Source organism: Colius striatus, chromosome 29 (genome assembly GCF_028858725.1).
Source record: "Colius striatus isolate bColStr4 chromosome 29, bColStr4.1.hap1, whole genome shotgun sequence".
Taxonomy (NCBI): Eukaryota; Metazoa; Chordata; class Aves; order Coliiformes; family Coliidae; genus Colius; species Colius striatus.
This window is the reverse complement of record NC_084787.1, coordinates 394157-412634: the sequence shown is the minus strand read 5'-3', so window position 1 is coordinate 412634 and position 18478 is coordinate 394157. Positions and strand designations below refer to the sequence as shown.

Here is an 18478-nt window from a genome sequence, read left to right as displayed (position 1 = left end):
CACCCCACCCACCCCTCAGCACCCAAAGTCCATCCTGGGCTCAGCACCCACTCTCCTCTGCCAGTCCAAAGTGCCACTATCTTCTGGAGACCAGTTGTGAGGACACCGCGATGGCAGGGACCAGCCTTCCACTGTCGTTCCCCCATTGGCCCCCAGGGCCAGTGCCTCCCCTGCCCTCACGGGTGACACATGCTGGGTTGGTGTGTTGTCTCCTGCACCCCTACCTCTGGGTTGCAGGTGTCCCCCAGAGACTTGCAGGGGAGTTTCCCATGGCTCTGGTGACCTAAGTGCACCGCTGGGGACACACATATGAAAGGAGCAGGGCTGGGGGGCAGCACAGGGTCCAGAGAACAGGAGTGATCCAGGGGTCAGGGATGATGTAAAGGGGACAAGTTTGGGAGGTGACAGAGAGGTGCACAGATGGGAACAGGGTTAGAGGTGACAGGGGCACAGGGCAACAGCTTTAAGGGTGACACAGAAGCAGGCTGACAGAGCACCGGAGTGGGATGACACAGGGGGCAAATCCCACAGGGGTGACACAGGATCAGGATCTGCAAGGACTCGGGCAGGGGGGTGACTGAAGGTGATTTGGAGACAGGATGCCTGGAGGCAACGTGGGGTGATAAAGGACTGAGGTGGGGCTGATGCAGGGGACATGGCAGGACCCTGGGAGTACACAGAGCACAGTGAGGGGACCACAAGACCGAGCGACAGGACGGAACGTGGGGCAGGTCTGGGCCAGGGGAGACCCCGAGAAGCAGAAGGGAGGGATGCGGGGGGCACAGCGAGGGGCAGACGGGAGCGGCCTGGCGCGACCCGGGCTGACCCGCGGTACGGCCCCCCGGCGACCCCCCGCAGATGACGTGTGCGCCCCGGTCCCGCCCCGTGACGCGCCGCCGCCGCGCTGCCCAAATAAGGGAACGAGGCGCGCGGACCCGCCCCCGGCCCGCGGCGGGGGGAGGCGGCGGGGAGGGGGCGGCGGCGGCGGAAAACAGCCCCCGGGGAGCACGGGGGGAGCCTGCGGAAAGCGGAGCGACGGGGAAGGGGGGGGACAACGGGGAAGATGGCACGGGATTAAAGATGGACAGGAGGCAGCAGGGGCGAGAGACGCTGCAAAGAGCACGGGGGGGGGGGGCAAAGCAGCAGGAGGCTGGAGGGGAAGGGGCTGGTCAGGGTGCTGGAGGTGGGGAGGGGGTGGTGGGCATCCGTGCCCCTGCCACAGATGAGCCGGTGCTGTTCTCACGCCTCTTTATTCCAGCCCACGCTCCTCCTCCCCCCGCCCAAGGGGTCGCGGGGGTCCCTAGAGCAGCGTGGCCAGCTCAAAGCGCTCAGCGCTGCACCCGCGGGGTCCCAGCCGCCGCTGCTCAGCCCCCTCCCTGAGGTGCTGCGCTGCTCCCAGCTCCTGGCGCAGGGCCCTGCTGGGCTCCGGGGGGCCGCTGGTCGCCGCCAACGCCTCCGCCGACGCCGAGCTCACTGGGGAGGAGCCGGGGCCAGGCTCTGCGAGGAGACAGGCGTCTGGCCAGGTTGCATCACGCACCCCAGGGGCCACCCCTGAGGAGCTGGGTGCCAGAGCACCCTGCCACCCTCTTTTCCCAAGGACTGAGCCCTGGGAAGGGGAGAGGAGAGCGCCCCAGGGCCGTGAGGGGCAGGAGGTCGGGGGGTGCTGCACTCACTGTGGCGCTCCAGGTCGCGGAGGGCGATGGTGGAGACGGGCCGTGCCGGGTCCCCGCCGCGGTACAGCTGCAGCGCCTCGAGGATGTCAGACTCCAGGGCAAACTCTGCATCCCACTCATAGTTCTCATCCACTGAGGTGTTCCTCCTGCAGGGATGGACATCAGGACAGTCCCCATAGGCACCCCAAGGATGTGGGGAAGCGGGGGAAAGCTGGCAGGGATGCTGCAAGGGAGAGCTGAGGTGGGCCCCAGGGGCAGGGATGGTGGAGACCCCATAGCAGGGTGGCCCCTGAGAGCAGTGGCTGGGGGTGTCACAGGGGCTGGGGGGCAGGAGGGCAGCTCTACCCTGGGACACCCCAGTGGCCAAGTCCTGTGGGACAGGCTAACAGCTGCTCTGGCATAAGCCAGCTCATCCCTGGCCTCCTGCCAGCAACTCACCTCTTTCCAGTGCCACCAAGGGCTAGATCCATCCTCGCCCTGCCCTCCTCTGCCACGGAGCCTCCGCTGTGCCAGCTGCCCGCGTCCCCAAGAGGGGTGCCGAGGCAGTTGCCCCCCAGGGATGGTGCCAGCGAGGAGGGTCGCAGGAAGGAGGCACTGCCCCGGCCACTGCTCTGGCTGGTCAAACTGCCCCGCAGCAGCTTCTCCAGAGGAACAGGATCCAGGGGTCTGCCCAGCACAGAGCCTGACTCCGTGTTGCCAGCCAAGAGCATGGCCTGAGTCCTGCTGCAGCTGGCGGGGAGGCAGTGAGCCGGTGGGGTGGGGGGCCACAAACTGGCCCCAGTGCTGGGGGAGCTGGTCCAGGCAGCAGTGCCGGGCCGAGAGGCCTTGGCAGGACCCACCGGCACCCTGGGGGGCTTGAGAAAAGCAGCGGCTGAGGGGGAAGTGGCGTTGGCACATGTGTCAATGCAGTCTGGGCACAGCATTCGCCCCACGGGCTGCGGGGAGCCCCCAGCCCCTGCTGGGGTGGGCGGGGGGCTGGGGGCGGACTCAGGCTGGCCACCAGCAAGGCAAGGGGCTGCTGGCTCCTCCGGAGGTGGCCAGTCACCATCGACGCACATCTCTTTGAAGAAGGGCAGGCTCAGGTACTGCAGGATCCCGCTCTGGGCTGGAGGGCTGGCCGGGGGCCGGCTGCACCCAAGGCTGGGGCCAGGGGAGGCCAGGGGGGCAAGGGGAGGCTGGGAAGAGCCCTCGAGGGGCAGCGAGTCCCACAGGGCGCTGGCAGCGCTTGGGCAGGGCTCAGCGCTGCCAGGGCTGTCGCGCAGTTCCTCCACGGTGCTGTAAGGCAGAGTGGCGGCGGAGGCCACGGGGCTGATGTTGATGATGCACAACGCTGTGGCCTCATCCACAGGGCTGCTGCTGCCGTAGCCGAAGTAGCGGCCCTGCCGGTGGCCGGTGGCCCGGGCTCCCCGCCGGGCTTGCCCCGCGGGCCGGGGGCGCAGCGAGACCCCCTTGCGCCAGATGGGCTCCTCCTCTTCCTCCTCCTTCTCCGTGGGCAGTTGGAGGAAGGGCTCACGCCGTGGCCCTGGGGGGTCCCGCTGGGGGTACGGCTCGGGCTCGGCATAGGGCAGCACCTCGAAGCCGCTGTCCTGGGGCTCCGTGTTGGTCTCCACCACAAAGCGGCCATCGGGGCCGCGGCAGATCCGCTCCAGGGGCACGTGCTCCCCGATGTGGCTCTCGTACACGGCGTACTGGGAGCTGGCCCCGGCGATGCTCAGACCCAGGCTGGTGCCAGCCTTCTCGCCCCACAGCAGCGTCCGGCGCAGGCTCCGGCACGGAGAGGGCTGCAGCTTCAGCTTCACGGTGCTGTCTGGGCTACCAGAGCCATGAGAATTGCTGTAAGGAAGAAGAGAGCTGCTGCAGCGCTCCTGTTCCTGTGCCAGGCTCATCCAGCTGTCCCCTTGTTGGGAGAGCTTGTGCTAGGCATCTGGCAGCAAGGTAGTGTGACCCTGCAGCACTGCTGAGGGCTAAACACATCTGCTCCTGCACTTTCTGATCCTTTCTTCAGCCAAAACTCCCTGGGACACTCTGACCTCAGTACCCCACTCCTAACGCCTCCTCTGCAGCCAGACCTCAGCCTGTGGTGGCGGGGAGAGGGGAGGGTCTGGCTGCCCCACAGGCTGTGCCCCTGCCCACAGCCAGCAGCAAGCGAATGATGAGGAGCGCAGCGAGACAGGGAGGAAATGTGGCATGACATGACTTACTGTGGAGGTGGAAGCTTCTTGCTGGGGGAGAAGACGAGTGGTGGATCTGGAAGGTCATGAGAACACAAGGGGTTCACATAGCAAGCAACTCAAAGCGATGATGATGAGGACAGTGGCACCCGCTCAGCCCTACTACCGCCCCCCAGCCCCAGATGGGCCTGTCCCCTCCTGAGCACTGGGTCCCTGCCTCCCTGCATGCAGTGCCTTGAGCTCTCCAGGAGCCCTGGGATCCAGGCCCCTGCACCCAGCCTGCTGGCTCCTACCTTGCCTTCGCTTCTGCATGCGGGCAGCACGCCGGCGGTTCATGATGCAGGCGGCCATGGTGCTGAAGATGACAGCCACGCTGAGGAAGCAGATGCCTCCGATCACCCCAGCCAGCACCGGCTGTGGCAGAAGCTCAGGCAGCTGGGTGCGAGACGGATACACCTCCATGCCTGGACCAGACAGGAGACCCCATCAGAGGCTGTTACCCACGGGGCACACCAGCACTAAGAGCACAGCTCCGTGTCACCAGCACCACAGGGATAAACAGCAAAGCCTCGGCTCTCTCGCCCCTTGGGCTGCTCTGCCTTTGTGTCCTCCACCGTGCTGGGAGCCCAAAAGCTCTGTGCAGAGCTCTCCTGCTGCCTAGTCCATGAGCCTGAAGTCACAGCAGCTCCACACGTGTTAACTTGGAGGGTCCTGCTCTGTGTGCTGTATACCCTGGTCTAACAGCAAGGATACTTGAGGTGGGAGCAGAGCACAGGGGGTTCTGTTTGGGAATATCCTAGACCACAGTGGGCACTTTACACCTCTGGTTTGTGTCCCCAGGGCAGGAACTGGGTGGCAGCTGAGGCCTTACCTGCCGTGGAGACGTTCACTGTGTTGCTGGGATCGCTGATGTAGCTGCCAGCAAAGGCCACCAGTCGGAACTCGTAGAAGGCGTCCTGGGAGAGCAGATGGCCATTAGCCTTCTCGGCACAGTAGCGAGCCAAACCTCAGCCCACACGGCTGCAGAGCCAAGTGACTCCACAGCATTGCCAGAAACCCCAGCTCTGGGTAGCAGAGACGCTGGAGATCAGCTCCCTTTTCCCCTGCTGTGCTCCCTCCAGAGCTGCCCCGCCAGCAGGGAGCAGCACCCTGGTGAGTGTCTCACCTTAATGAGTCCTGGCACCAGGACTTGGGTCTTTGTGCTGGGAATGGAGCGGTCCAGCACCTCCCAGCCACCCTTGTCCTGCCGCAGCTCCAGCCCGTAGCCGCTCAGCGCCACGGAGAGCTGCGCCGGGGGCTCCCACTGCAGCAGCACCCCACGCACAGTCTCGTTGGCAGTCAGAGCCTGCGGCGGGGACAGGAACACGCGCATGGTCATGGCAGGCGGCTCTGGAGGCACTGTGGTCACTGGGAAGCCTGAGAAGAAAGGAGATGCTGGCGTGGGAGTTCGATGCAGGAGGACGGCAGGGCAGAATGGGAGCCTCCTGCGTGCCTGAAGGCTGTAGAGGGGACATGGGCTGGGAGCACAGTTTCCCCCCCTGCTCTTACCCCTGGGCACAGAGGTGACGATCTGGCTGAAGGGGCCACTGCCCAGCTTGTTCTGGGCCAGGACGCTGAACTGGTAGCTCATGTCTGGCTGTAGATTCTCCACCAAGAGATGCTGAGCCCCGACTGGCACCGAGAGCGACACCCAGTCGTGATGGGCCCGAGGCAGATGCTTCACCCTGAGAAAATGTGGAACCTGTGAGTCCAGAGCTGAGGGCCCTTAGGGGGTGGCAGAGAGGGGTAGGACACCAGATCCTGCCCATAGGGACTCACAGTGGTGTGTACCAGACACTGAACCTCTGGAAATAGCCCCCGTCAAACCCTGGCTCCCAGGAGATGTTGGCTGCCAGCAGGAGTGGGAGCACAGAGACATTGGTAACAGCATGAGGACTGGTACCTGGTGGGGGAGGCAGAGAGAAGCCCTATCAGGCTGGGCATCTCAGACAGCTGCTGTGCAGGGGCATTTCCATCCCTTCCAGCGCAGGGAGCATGATGGTGTCCACCTCATCAGGGACCAGAGACTCACCCAGCACGTGGACAGAGGTGGCAGTGCTGACACTGGCCACCTGATTGGTGGCTGTGCACTCCCAGAGCCCGTGCTGCTCCTTGACAAGCGGGCGGAAGACAAGGCTGCTGTTCCCATCCACCTGGGCACCGCTCTTCCCTGCACTGCCCACCTGCATGGCACGGACACGCTGACAGCGGGCAATGGCCACCCCACCCAGGGCTGGGACAGACAACATGATCCACCACCCTGGGGCTGGTTTAGGAATTGAGGAGCCAGGATTTTGCCCTTAGAGGTGCCCTGAGCCCCTTCTCCCACAGGAATCAGCAGAGATGTGACCCTGTAGCACCTGCAGGGACACGGACAAGGGGACTGCCCTAGAAGCGATGCCACAGAGGCCAAAAGAATTGTCTGCCTGCCAGGAGGGCTCAGCTGCTTGCCCAGAGTGGCCACTCCTACCTTCAGCCAGGTGACAGTTGGAGGGGGATCTCCATGAGCTGTGCAAGGGATCACCAGCTCCCTGCCCACCTCCTGGAAGTATTCCTCCTTGGGGCGCACCGTGAAGGCAGGGGGGTCCTGGAAGACAGCAACACATAGCGTGGGGCTTGGCTGCGGTGGGACGGGGTGCAGAGCTGTGGCAAGGCTGGCCAGTGGGCACAAGGTGCATTCAGAGCAGGGTGGGAGCAGGTTGTGCCCAGGGCCTGGGCAGCATGCCCACACGCCCAGCCTCACCTTCAGCAGGACACGCGTGGGCTGGGACTCGCCGGCGGTGCCGTAGCTGTTGTAGGGGGTGCACGTGTACACTCCCAGCGCATCGTCGTTCCCCGTCGCAACGATGATGGAACCATCTGGTCTCATGGACCAGCCAGGGAGCTGGGAGAGCAGGGTGTGGGGTCAGGACAACAGGCTGAGGAGCACGGGGAGGCTGGGGAGGATGTAAAGCAGCGATACCTTCTCCAGCTCCAGCGGGCGCCCGTCCCTCGTCCAGCTGACAGAGAGCAGAGGGGGGTTGGCCCTGGTGGGGCAGCGGATCACACCCTGCATCCCCTTGGGCAGGTGGGTCTCTGGGAGCATGGTGGTCACTTGTGCTGGATCTGTGAGGACAGACAGAGTGCTGGGGCTTGCGTGGGGGTGGCAGGGAGCTGGGGTCTCTGTGGCAGTGCTGTGGGCAGGGCCAGTGGCAGGAGGTGGGAGCCACCACAGTGCAGATGGGCACCCCTTTCCCACCACAGTCTGTGGGAACCCGCCTCGGTCTGGCCCTGCAGGACCCTTCCACGAGCACGTGGCTGGACTCGAGAGGGGCTGCAGGGCTCTTACACAGCACCGTGACGAAGGCTGAGGCAGAAGGCGGCTTCCACAGCCCGTTGCTGGGGATGCAGGTGTACTTGCCGGCGTCATCTGGGGTCGTTCGCTGGAGGAAGAGACTTCCATCCACCAGCACACGGACCCGAGCCTGGAGGTGGCTGCAAGGGAAGAGGAGGGCAGTAAGCATCATGGTTTGGGACTGTCTCCACTGCCCAGGTTAAGCAAAGCCCCCACCATACACCCAGGCAGCCCATCGTGCTCAGACCCAGGCTTTGTGGGGTCCCTGCAGCAGTCCCTGTCACCCCCAGCAGCTTCCTCGGTGTCATCCCGTCCCTGCTGTACCTGAGGTGGAAGACATTGCTGCTGCCTTGGAACCAGGTGTAGGTGAGGTTTCCTGGGTAGGCCTCAGCCTGGCACGCCAGAAAGGCATCTTGGGAGATATTGACGGTGATGTTCTGGGGTGGCACCACAATGATGGGTGGCCCTACAGCAGGGAGCAGAGAGGACAGTGAGGGCTGGGGACAGGGCACAGCTCCAGCTGCTCCCAGAGCCCATCCTGACCCAAACCCAAGTCTCTCTTGCTCTGTCCTATGGTAATAACTGGGGCTGGGCAAGCTCCTGCCCTTACCCTGCACAAGCACACGGGTGGTGTGGGTGATGGTGCCCTCCTTGCTGGAAGCATGGCAGGTGTAGGTGCCTGCACTGGAGCGCTCCACCACGGCGATGCTCAGCGTCCCGTTCCTCACCTGCAACGGCACCAGGCACATGGCATGGCCACTGAGGGACAGGACACTCTCAGGAACACAGTGCTGTGGGCAGGGCCAGTGGCAGGAGGTGGGAGCCACCGCAGTGCCCCATTGCTCTGCACACCTGGCTGCACCCTGGCCAAGGCAGGGGACACACCACAGCGGGGTAGTTTGTGGTTTGCCGTCCTCACCTGCACTGTGTCCCCGCTCTGGACAGCCAGGTCGCTCCTCTTCCAGATGACAACAGGCTGGGGGTTGCCAACAGCCGTGCAGGTAAGGCTCAGCGTGTCCTGCTCCCGCACCTCCACAAACGCAGGAGGTGTCTCCAGGAAGGTGGGGGGTGCTGTAAAGACAAGTCCAGACCCTCATCCCCAGATCCAGCTCAACTGGTCTGGGAGCAGTAGTGGATCCAGTCCCAGCCCTGAGAGATCTTGGCTGGTGGCAGGCGAAGCAGTGACCGAGGGTGGGAACGACCGGTACCGTTGACGGTGAGATGGATCCAGGTGCCGTTCTGGAAGTCGGCGTCGGTGCTGTGCCGGTCCAGGAAGAGCACACGGCACTCGTACCAGCCTTGGTCCTCGGCACGCAGGAGGTCGATGCGCAGCGAGGCGCCTTCCTCGATCCGCACGCGACCTGCGCACACGGGAGCGGCCGTGGGGACCGTGCTGCCGGCTCAGGGACAGCCGTGTCCCCACTGTGCCCCCTGCTCCGTGGGCTCAGCAGCTGCCCCCGTTGCCAGCAGCAGGGTCTGGCCATGCAGCCACCTCTGCTGGCACCACAGGAGCCGGCAACGGCCGTGGGACAAAAGCCAAGGTGGCCATGCTGCAGCAGAGGTTGGTCACGCTGATGTTTAGCACTATATCTCCTGCTGCTGTTGGGGAAATGGGGAGAGGACACAGTGGTGGGGTCTGCCACCCACCCCCATGTAAGGTGGCCTTGGCAGGGACTCCCTGGCCAAGCAAGTCTGTGTGCCATGAGTGTCGCTCCCAGCAGCCAGGCTGGTCCCACCACTACTCTGCCTCCCGGTCAAGCTGCCAGCTCGCCTGCAAAATCCCTCACTACATCCTTCTCCTTTGCCTCCCAGGGACCCTTCCCCCGCAGCCTCGGCCGCCCTTTCCCCCAGAGCCCCCCCTGGTAGTCTCACCCTTAGGAGCCCTGCTAAGCCCCGGGCACCCCCGCACCGTCCCCTTTTCCTGTGGCAGGGTTCATGTCACATCCCTTGCCCGCCTTGCAGGGACGAGCACTGCAGACCCCTTGAGGGGCAGGGCGGTGGGGGAATCTCCTGAGCAGTGGGGCCTTCACCCTGAGCAGGCAGCAGCCCTGTGCCCCACGGCCTCTTTGATGAGGAGGAGGATAAGGGCGCAAAAGCGACAGCGAGCACAGCCCTTTAATCCCCACGGCTATTATCAGAGCCATAATCGGCTCAGGCGTGCAGCAGGCAATTGGCTCAGCCCTGGATGGGGTGCACAGCCAGTGACACCCACTGCCCCAGCAGCCCCAGGGCTACGTGCCCCCAAGCTCTCTATCATCTAAGGCTCGGGGAGCTGCTCCAGGTGGGGGATTAGCTCCAGGTGTGCCATTGCCCAGGCTGGCTCGGCACCCAGCACACCACAGCAGGGCCGTGGCACAGGCAGCACCGCTCGTGGCATGGGGCAGACTGGCACACTCTCATTGACAGCCGGGAGCTCCCCAGGACCGGCAGCTTCCTGAAATGTTTCCAACAAAGCAGGTTTTGCTGAGCCCTGACAGCAGCTCTGCCCAGGGACTCGAAGTCACAGGCAGTCCTGGTGCACTGCCTGAACCACTGGAGCCCCAGTCAAGCACCACACAGGTGTTACCAGCAGCAGGAGGCTGCACCCTGCCAGACGAGCCTGGCAAGGAAGAGAGGGAGAGGTGGAACTCAGGCAGGCTGGTTTGGGCTCAGAGGCTGGGAAGTTGAAGGGCAAGACCATATATTGGGTGCTGGGGCTGTGCAGCCCTATGCAAACCCTTCTCAATAGTTCCTGGAGCTGCTTCAGCCACCCACCACATCCCCCACCCTTCCTGCATCTCCCCAGGGCCAGCTCCAACAGACCCATGGCATCTCCTGTGGCAGGTATCCCAGACACACATATGTGGGTGCCTCTGGCACCATCCTACGCTCGGAGCAGGAAGCAAACCCTAGGCAAACCTCAAACACAAGCAGGGTGTGTCAGGAGCAGCGAGAGGATGGAAGGATGTGCACAACACACATGGGACAATGAGTCTTCCCACCCCCCATCCCAGAGCTGGCTCCCACATCGAGCTCTGGGAAGCAAGGCAGCTTCAGAAAACCCTATCCCTGCCTGCAGCTGCCAGCTCACAGCCCAGGAGCCAGGCGGGAACAGCAGGCTCCTGAACAAAAGTCCCTTTGGAAGGGATCAGAGTGTCCTGGGGACGCTCCCCCAGCCTCCCCCTAATCCCCTGTGCTGGCCCCAGCCCCCTCCTCCACTTCCATCACCCTGCTGATAACAAAACCGCCGCTGCCCTCCAGACCAGCATCCCCCAGTGCCTGGCAACCGTCATTCAGAGGGACACAAAAGAGGGCTGCAGCTCCAGCCACCACGCTTGATGCAGGGGATGGGGTGCCCCAACAGGCAGCCAGGCCAAGGACCACCAGCCCTGCTCCAGGCCAGCAGACAGCAGGAGACAATGGCTCATGACATTGAGTGGGGACAGTGACACTTGGGGGAGAGCTGACTCCGTTTCCCCAAGTGAGCCAACTGCTCTCGTGGAGGCAGCTGTAGCCTGCTCCTTCCTGAAGATGCCTCAAATTGCCCCACAAGGAGCATGGGTGACAGCAGGGGCTCCTTAGTCCCCCTGGCTGACCCCTGGTCTGCTCTGCCTGGGAAGAGCTGGAAGGAGGGGCTGTCGCTGCCCTTGCCCTTCCCCTGCACCCATCCCCCCCTGCCCTTCCCTCCATCCTTTCCCAGTCCCCCAGAGGATTGAAAACAAGCTGCCTGCTGCCATGGTGACAGCCAGCACCCCCCCCTGCTCCTCCACCTCGCCCTCATTACAGTCACCAGACCCCTTCCCCCAGTACATTCCCCTTAACACTGATCCCCCCGTGCTGATCCTGAGCAGCCCAACCCGCTCCCAGGGGCCGTGCTGACAACAAGGAGGTTCAGGGCAGCAGAAGGCAGGAGCAGGTGGGATGCTGCCAAGCCCTTTCTGAGTAACCTGAGCTCTGGCAGCCAAGGGGCCCTCTGATGCTCATTCAGGCTCAGGTAACAGGAGCTCAGCCCAGGGCCCCTGGGAAAGCAGGTGACTTATCAGCTCAGGGCTGGCTGCAGAGCAAAGGTGTTCCTGGGCACAGGCTGGCAGCAGGATGAGATCCAGGCATGCCCTCAACGACAATCTCCTCCTGCACAGCCTGGAAAGAGGCAGCACCTCTCTGCCTGTGGCCAGGCAGGAGAGAGAGTGGCTCAAACCTCAAGCTGCCACCCATTTCCTAGGCAAGGGCTGGTTTTGGCAGCAGTGCATGATCCAGCATTCCAGCCCTCCCCTATCCTGTCCCGTGGGAGAACTTCAGTGTGTCACTGACACAGGCTTTTGGGCTGGGCTCAGTCCAAAATACCAGCCAGCTCCAGCCCTTCCCCTCCTCCCCAGCTCCTCAAGGGACACTCCTGTTGTCTTCACCTCCAAGCTTGCCAGAGATCCCTCAAGGTCTGCCACTGCTTCACTTTAAATACCCTGTAAAGAGGAGAATATCCCCCTCCCACGCCACAGCCCTTCCCCAGCACAGCTTTGCTCCAAATCCCAGCCAGCCTAGCACTGACAATCAGCAGCTTCACCAAAATCCCCTCCCCAGCCTCAACCTTCAAGCGACCCGCGTGGCTCATGGGCCGAGGCTGCAGCACCCAGGCGCTCGCAGCCTGTGGCACGGGACACGCTGCTGTCACACAGCAGGCAGGACAGGACAGCTTGGGCACAGCAGGCAGCATCGTGACACCACAGCCCGGGTGCAGGCTGGTGGGCACTCAGTCACCCCCTCACACCCAAATGGGTGATGCTGGGGGAGGCTTTGGAAGCCAGAGACCACGGCTGGTGTGCCAGAAGCATCCTGCATGGGAAGCTTCTCCCACCTTCCACCCTGCTGGGGATCCCTGTCTCTGCCTATGAGCTGGAGGCTTTGTCTCCCCTGCAAGCTGGGCAGCTACATCCCTTCAGCCTCCTACTCCAGCCATCCCTGGAGCTGCTGCACTAGGAGGGGGACTCTGCCCTGCTGTGGGGACCTCCCCAGCCCCACAACACCCCCCTCTTGCCACCCGGGGCTGGAGGGAGAACCCTGTGCTTCCCCAGCAGCCTGGGGAGCGTGATTAATGTGGTCTGACAGCAGCAGCCCTCAGCTGGGGCCCAGCAAAGGACTGTGGTGATGTGGGACACCAGAGCCAGCATGGGCAGCCTTGCGTGTTGCCCCGGGCCAGTCACAGCCCAGAGGCTGAGGCCAGAAGGGGCCCCCAGGACCTCATAAGCATCCACCACCTTTGCCGCGGGACTTACCGACGTACTCCGGATCCACCCGCGGCGAGTAGAGCCCAAACTTGATGAAGATGGGGAGGACAAAGCCAAAGCGGACCCACTCGATCACGTAGAGAGGGGGACGCGCCTCGTGGGCGTTCAGGAGGTCGCAGCCCAGCACCGCGCTCTCCCCGACTCTTCCCACCACGGCCCGGGACTCGCTCTGGCCGCTGCCTGCCGGGACGAAGGCAGCAGGGTGAGTCCCGCCGGTGGGACGGGACCCTGCCCGAGCCCCCCGCACGTCTGGAACGGCGCCACGTGCGCGGTCCCCGCCGGCAGCCGCCTCCCGGGGCCCCGGCACCGGCCAGACCGGCCGCGCCGCCGCCCCCGCTCTGCCCCGGCCCCTTACCCTCAGCGCCGGCGAGCAGGCTGAAGACGGCGGCGCGCAGCCACCACCGCATAGCCCAGACCCCTCCTCAGGCGGCTCCCGCGGCCGCGGGGACCGAGCGCCGGCGGCTCGCCGTGGGGCCAGCAGTTGGTCGCCGGCACCTCAGGGCCCAGCGACCGGCGGGCTCCGCCGTGCTGCCCGCGGCGCACCGGCCCCAGGCGGGGGGCGTCGGCGGCTCCGCGTCCCGCCGCTGCTCATGCCCGTCCCGCCGCGGGGCTCCGCGTCCCGCCGCTGCTCACGGCCGTCCCGTGGCTCGGCTCGGTTCGGTTCGGCTCGGCTCCGCTCCCCGTCCCGCCGCTGCTCACGCCCGTCCCGCGGCTCGGTTCGGTTCGGTTCGGCTCGGCTCCGCTCCGCCCGGCTCCGCTCCCCGCTCCGCCGCTGCTCACGCCCGCCCCGCGGCTCGGCTCGGCTCGGCTCGGCTCCCCGTCCCGCCGCTGCTCACGCCCGCCCCGCGGCTCGGCTCGGCTCGGCTCGGCTCCCCGTCCCGCCGCTGCTCACGCCCGCCCCGCGGCTCGGCTCGGCTCGGCTCGGCTCGGCTCGGCTCGGCTCGGCTCGGCTCGGCTCCCCGTCCCGCCGCTGCTCACGCCCGCCCCGCGGCTCGGCTCGGCTCGGCTCGGCTCGGCTCGGCTCGGCTCCCCGTCCCGCCGCTGCTCACGCCAGTCCCGCGGCTCCGCGCTGCTCCCGGGCGGCCACAAACAAACCCGCGGCGCGGGGAGGGGCTGCCCCAGGCCACGCCCCCACACCGGGCCACGCCCCCACCGACCCAGCCAATCGGGAGCCCGGAACCGGGCGCCTCCGAGGCAGCCAATAGCGGAGCGGGGCGGTGGGAGCCGCGAAGGCTGCTGGGAGCTGTAGTTCGTGCAGGACGAGTTGGGCGCCGCATGGCGCGGCTGCGGGACACCCAGGGGACACACGGGTGACAGCAGCATGTCCGTGCGCAGCCTGGCCTGCAGCGGCGGCAGCTCATGGCACACACCCTGGGTTGGCCTCGCCGTGGCATAGCATGGCGAGCCCTTTCCTGCCATACCACACTGCCCACTGCCCCGTGCCAGAGAGGCAGCACACGTGTGGGCACAGCGCATCCCCGTGACCACCATCATGGCAGGGCTCCCTTCCTGCCCTTCCCTACCCCAGCTGTCTCCTCTCTAATCCCATCCTAAATGTGTCTCTGGTGCGGTGTCCCCATCCTGAGCCGGAGCTGGGCTGCCCGCCAGGCTGGGGGCTCTGGAAGGCCTCCTGGGACAGGGGCAGACCTGGGAGGGGACATCCCCCGCATGCCGTGGCCACGATGGAGCCCTGCACTGAGGGTCAAGCGTGGCCATACTGGGCCACAGTGACCGCGCTGGGTCCTGCTTGGCAGCGCTGCCAAGTCCTGAGCACCAGGCTGGGGATGCTGAGGCAAAGCCCCCCCCGTCCTGGCTCCCCTTCCCTGGGCAGAAGGGTCTTCAGTCCCCCCCGTCAGCCCGGCCTGGCCCGGCCTCTGAGCCTGGGAGACTATTAAGGACAGAGCTAAAGTAAGAGGAGTTAAAGTAAATAATTCTGTGGTTAAGCTGCTTTCCTGTATCTCACGGGCCCATGTGAGTCCTGCGGCTCCCACAGGCTTAGGCACTATGGCTGGATGGCACTGCCCCATCCCTGTTGTCCCCGTCCCCCTGCCCGGGGCTGGGCCTCCCTGTAGCCCCCCGTGCCCCAGGCAAGGGGTGCAGGCAGACTGAAGGCCTGCAGCTGGCCCCACATCCCTGGTGCGGCATCACAGCCCCCCGGAGGCGTGGCATCACCCATGGGACACCAGTGCTTCCCAAATCCTCACTGGGGAAGGGCTGTGGGGTACTGGGCAGAGCTGCACACTGACTTTTACCCACTTCTTTCTGGGCTGCTTTGCACCCTGTGGTAAAGGTGGCCTTGGTCACCTCCTCCATCCCCACCAGTTCCACCCTAGGACCTTCAGAAGGAGCTGGATCCAGGAGAGACACACGGGGTGCTACAGTTGCCCCAGGACAGTGAGTTGCCCCTGGCCATGGCTCTAAGCAGGGGTACGGTCACTTCATCAGCAGTGCCCAGTGCCACCACCCTGATGTTTCATTCCTGAGGGAAGATGATGACATTTTGGTGCTTCAGAGCAACATTTGGGGGCCATGGAGCTGCCTGGCAGAGGTGATGGCCCAGCCACGCTGGGGCATGGACACGGTGCCTGTGCCCAACGAGCGCCAGGCGCTCCTGGCCACGTGCCGCACACCCCGGACCGGGGACGGTGACACTTCTTGCACTTGGGATTTAAATGCCACCAAGGTTAGGAGCAGCTGAGAAGAGATTTCCAGGATTGGACTTTTGGACAGAGATGCCTAAATTCCGTCTAAGCTACACTTTAAGCACCAACGTCCTGGGGCAGCCCCTGTGTGCTGATGCGGCTGCCACACTCCACGTGGCATCACCGCTGACAGGATCCGGGGCTGGGGTGTGGGGCCACTCGCCCTCCCCAAGGGCTGAAGCAGGCAGAGGCCCAAGAGCCAGGAGCAGCGCAGCCCAAGGGCTGAAGCAGGCAGAGGCCCAAGAGCCAGGAGCAGCGCAGCCCAAGGGCTGAAGCAGGCAGAGCCCAAGAGCCAGAGGCAGCGCAGCCCAGGGCGTTGGGTGGCACGGTGCGGTGCCAGGGAGCCCACCACAGCCACAAGTGCTGCCTGCTGGTTCCCCACAGACAGACCTGCTGAGAGGCCACGGGAAAGTCCTTTAATGTGGCAGGGGGCAGAAGCTTGGGGCTGGGAAAAGCCTCTCCAATGTTTTGGAGGGACCGTCTCCACCGGTTTCACCCGGCACAGGCCGTCCGTGGGAGATGGTTGTGCTCACAGCTCCTTGCCGTCCCCTCCAGCACTGCGGTGGGGCAGATCCCACCGGTGAGCTGGGCTCCCTGAGCTCCTCTGCTGCCCCATGCACCCAGCACACCAGTGACACGGACAGGACCTGTGCACCTACCGGAGGCGCTGGCAGAACTGGATCACGGCTTGCTCCTGCTCCTGCGTCTCGATGGAGCCGGGCCGCAGCCGCCGGATCTCCCGGATGGCATCAGCACCATCCATCTTCTGCGCCTTCGCCAGGTAGCAGGCCAGCATGGTGCCCGTCCGGCCGTGCCCCAGCATGCAGTGCACAGCCACAGCCTGCCCGGGAGAGATGTGGGTGTCCCTGCTGCAGCCCATCGCCTCCTTCGGCACTAACCCCTTGGTGTGAGCTCTTCCCAGGAGCTGCCTCCTCCCCACTGAGGGGGTCAAAGAATTGTTGGGTTGGGAAAGAGCTTTGAGCTTTCATTGAGTCCAACCCCACTCCTCACCCTGCCCAGCCCAGCACTGACCCACAGCCCTCAGCAGCTCAGCCCCAGGGCTTTGGGATCCCTCCAGGGCTGGGCACTGCCCCAGCTCCCTGGGCAGCCTGGCACAGGGCTCACACCCCTCTCAGGGAAACAGTTCTGCCTCAGCTCCAGCCTCAACCTCCCCTGGGGCAACTCCAGCCCCTTTCCTCTTGTCCCATCACTTGGGAGCAGAGCCTGACCCCCAGCTCCCTGCAGCCTGTCAGGGAGTGTCACAGAGTGCTCCTGGCTGCCCTCAGCCTCTTCTCCAGCCTCAACATCCCCATTCCCTCAGCTGTTCACACTTGAGCCCATTCCCTCGTGTCCCATCCCTGTCTTCTGCAGCTACAGCACAGCAAGACCTTCCCAGCTCTGGGTGGCAGTTTGCACAAGCATCTTAGATTCAGAGACTCATTTGGGCTGGAAAAGACCTTGAAGGTCATTAAATCCAACCCCTGGCCTCACCCTGCCCAGCCCAGCACTGACCCACAGCCCTCAGCACCTCAGCCCCAGGGCTTTGGGGTCCCTCCAGGGCTGGGCACTGCCCCAGCTCCCTGGGCAGCCTGGCACAGGGCTGACACCCCTCTGAGGGAAACAGTTCTGCCTCAGCTCCAGCCTCAACCTCCCCTGGAGCAACCTGAGCCCGTTTCCTCTTGTCCTGTCATTCACTACTGGGCACAAGACACACTGTGGCCCCTCAGTGTCCCAACACTGAACACAGCACTCGAGCAGCAGCCTCCTCAGGGCCCAGCACAGCGGGACAATCCCTGCCCTTCTCCTGCTGCCACACTGGTGCTGGTACAAGCCAGGATGCCCTCGGTCTTCTTGGCCACCTGGGCACGCTGCTGGCTCACGTTCAGCCGCAGCCATCAGCCCGTCACCGCTCCCTGCGCTGCCTCTCGGCGTGACCTGCCCCTGCCGTACCTCGCCTCGGCCGTTGGCCTCCTCCACCAGCTGCACGAAGCTCTGGATCTGCTCCGGCGTCGGGGGAGTGAAGTCGGGCACACGGAGCCGGTGGAGCCGGATGGCCGGGCAGCAGCCGTGGTGCGGGGGCGGCCGCTCCGACAGCGACACCAGGTGCCGCACGCCCAGGCCCAGCAAGAAGCGGTAGTGGCCCGGCTCCCGCGGCATGGCCAGCCCCGCCAGCCGCCCCGCCGCTACCCACGAGAAGTTGGGGGGCTCGGCTGCCGCCATCGCCTGCGGGGACCGGCGCCACTGGCCTGCGGATGGGGACCCCGCTGGGCCAGACCCCGGAGACACCGCTGCCGGAGCCGCCGCTCCAGGCCGCCCGGGGACCCCTCCCGACCGCCCCGCACCTCCTGGCCGGCTCCCCGGGCCGCCCACACCCGCTCTTCCACCCGGAGGACGCGGCCAGGCCCCGCGCACCCCCAGTTCAGGCCCCGCTGAGGTCCCGGGGCCCGTGTCCCCCGCCCAGGCCCGTCCCCGCCGCCGCCCCCCGGCCGCGGCCTGTCCCGAGCGCGGCCCCGCGCTGCCGCGGCCCGGCCCGGCCGCTCCCCGCAGGCCGCCGCCGGGCCCGTCCCGCCCTGCCGTACCGGAGAGGCCGCGCGGCGGCGGAGCGGAGCCCGGAGCGTCTGCGGGGGGCGGGCGGGGGCCGTCCGTCCCACAGGGACGGGGGAGGGGGCTCCGGGACACGGGGCTGAGGCCCCCGGGGCAGCACCCGCGGGCACAGCGCTCGGCGGCCCGGTGCCCGGGCTCTGCCCGCGGCCCCGCCGTCCCCAGGGCAGCAGCGGGGCCCAGGCTGGCGGCCGCTCCCTCCTCCCCCACTGCCCCTCGCCCTGAGGAGTCTGTCTGAGCCCGGGTTCATTACCTGAGCCACGCGAGAGCTTTGGCGGGCTGCAGTTTGCCTGGCAAAGACCATTATTGCTGCTTTTCAAGCCGGTTTCTTCGATTATGTGATACTTTGTGGGGGTTACACAGCAGGGAAGGAGGGATTGCACAGCTTCTGTGGCAGCCACGGCTCGCCCAGCGCTTGTGGCAACCCTGAGAGAGAGCAGCAGTGCACCAGCCCTGTGCCCAGTACCCGGTGTCGGCTCTGCTGACCACAAAGGGCTGCTGGGCATTAAAGCAACCCCTAAAGGTGTCCTGCCACAGCACCATGGTCACCTCCCTGCCCCACTCTGCAGCCCCTCACGGGGCTTCTCATTGAACCAAAAGCCTGCTTGCGGTGGACTCCCAGCCGGTGCAGACGTGCTCGCTCTCTGCAACGCTCTGGAGGATGCTGAGGGACACAAACCCGCTCCCCGTGTGGAGC

The 18478-nt window shown here is 65.4% G+C and overlaps 2 protein-coding genes across 5 annotated transcripts; both read right to left on the bottom strand.

Annotated features, from left to right (window-relative positions):
• Positions 1-1234: 1234 nt before the first annotated feature.
• IGSF9 (immunoglobulin superfamily member 9) lies at positions 1235-13013 on the bottom strand. The gene is made up of 20 exons (XM_062016288.1): positions 12834-13013; positions 12467-12658; positions 8426-8578; positions 8137-8288; positions 7828-7945; positions 7542-7683; positions 7212-7357; positions 6846-6988; positions 6627-6767; positions 6354-6470; positions 5916-6066; positions 5663-5786; positions 5393-5568; positions 5010-5260; positions 4716-4800; positions 4138-4308; positions 3875-3920; positions 2112-3506; positions 1674-1819; positions 1235-1497 (listed from the first exon to the last, which is right to left on the bottom strand). Exons 1-20 carry the CDS (start codon positions 12883-12885, stop codon positions 1301-1303), a joined length of 4098 nt encoding a protein of 1365 aa, XP_061872272.1. The 5' UTR covers positions 12886-13013; the 3' UTR covers positions 1235-1300.
• Positions 13014-14887: 1874 nt separating this feature from the next.
• Positions 14888-18380, bottom strand: DUSP23 (dual specificity phosphatase 23). Of its 4 annotated transcripts, none has more exons than XM_062016302.1 (4): positions 18035-18380; positions 17131-17426; positions 15840-16021; positions 14888-14957 (listed from the first exon to the last, which is right to left on the bottom strand). In XM_062016302.1, exons 1-4 carry the CDS (start codon positions 18285-18287, stop codon positions 14912-14914), a joined length of 777 nt encoding a protein of 258 aa, XP_061872286.1. In that variant the 5' UTR covers positions 18288-18380; the 3' UTR covers positions 14888-14911. The 4 variants fall into 4 exon arrangements, with proteins under 4 accessions (XP_061872286.1, XP_061872287.1, XP_061872288.1 ...); XM_062016303.1 differs by lacking the exon at positions 14888-14957 and adding an exon at positions 15575-15737 and having other exon boundaries at positions 18035-18378; XM_062016304.1 differs by lacking the exon at positions 14888-14957 and having other exon boundaries at positions 15575-16021; positions 18035-18379.
• Positions 18381-18478: the final 98 nt, after the last annotated feature.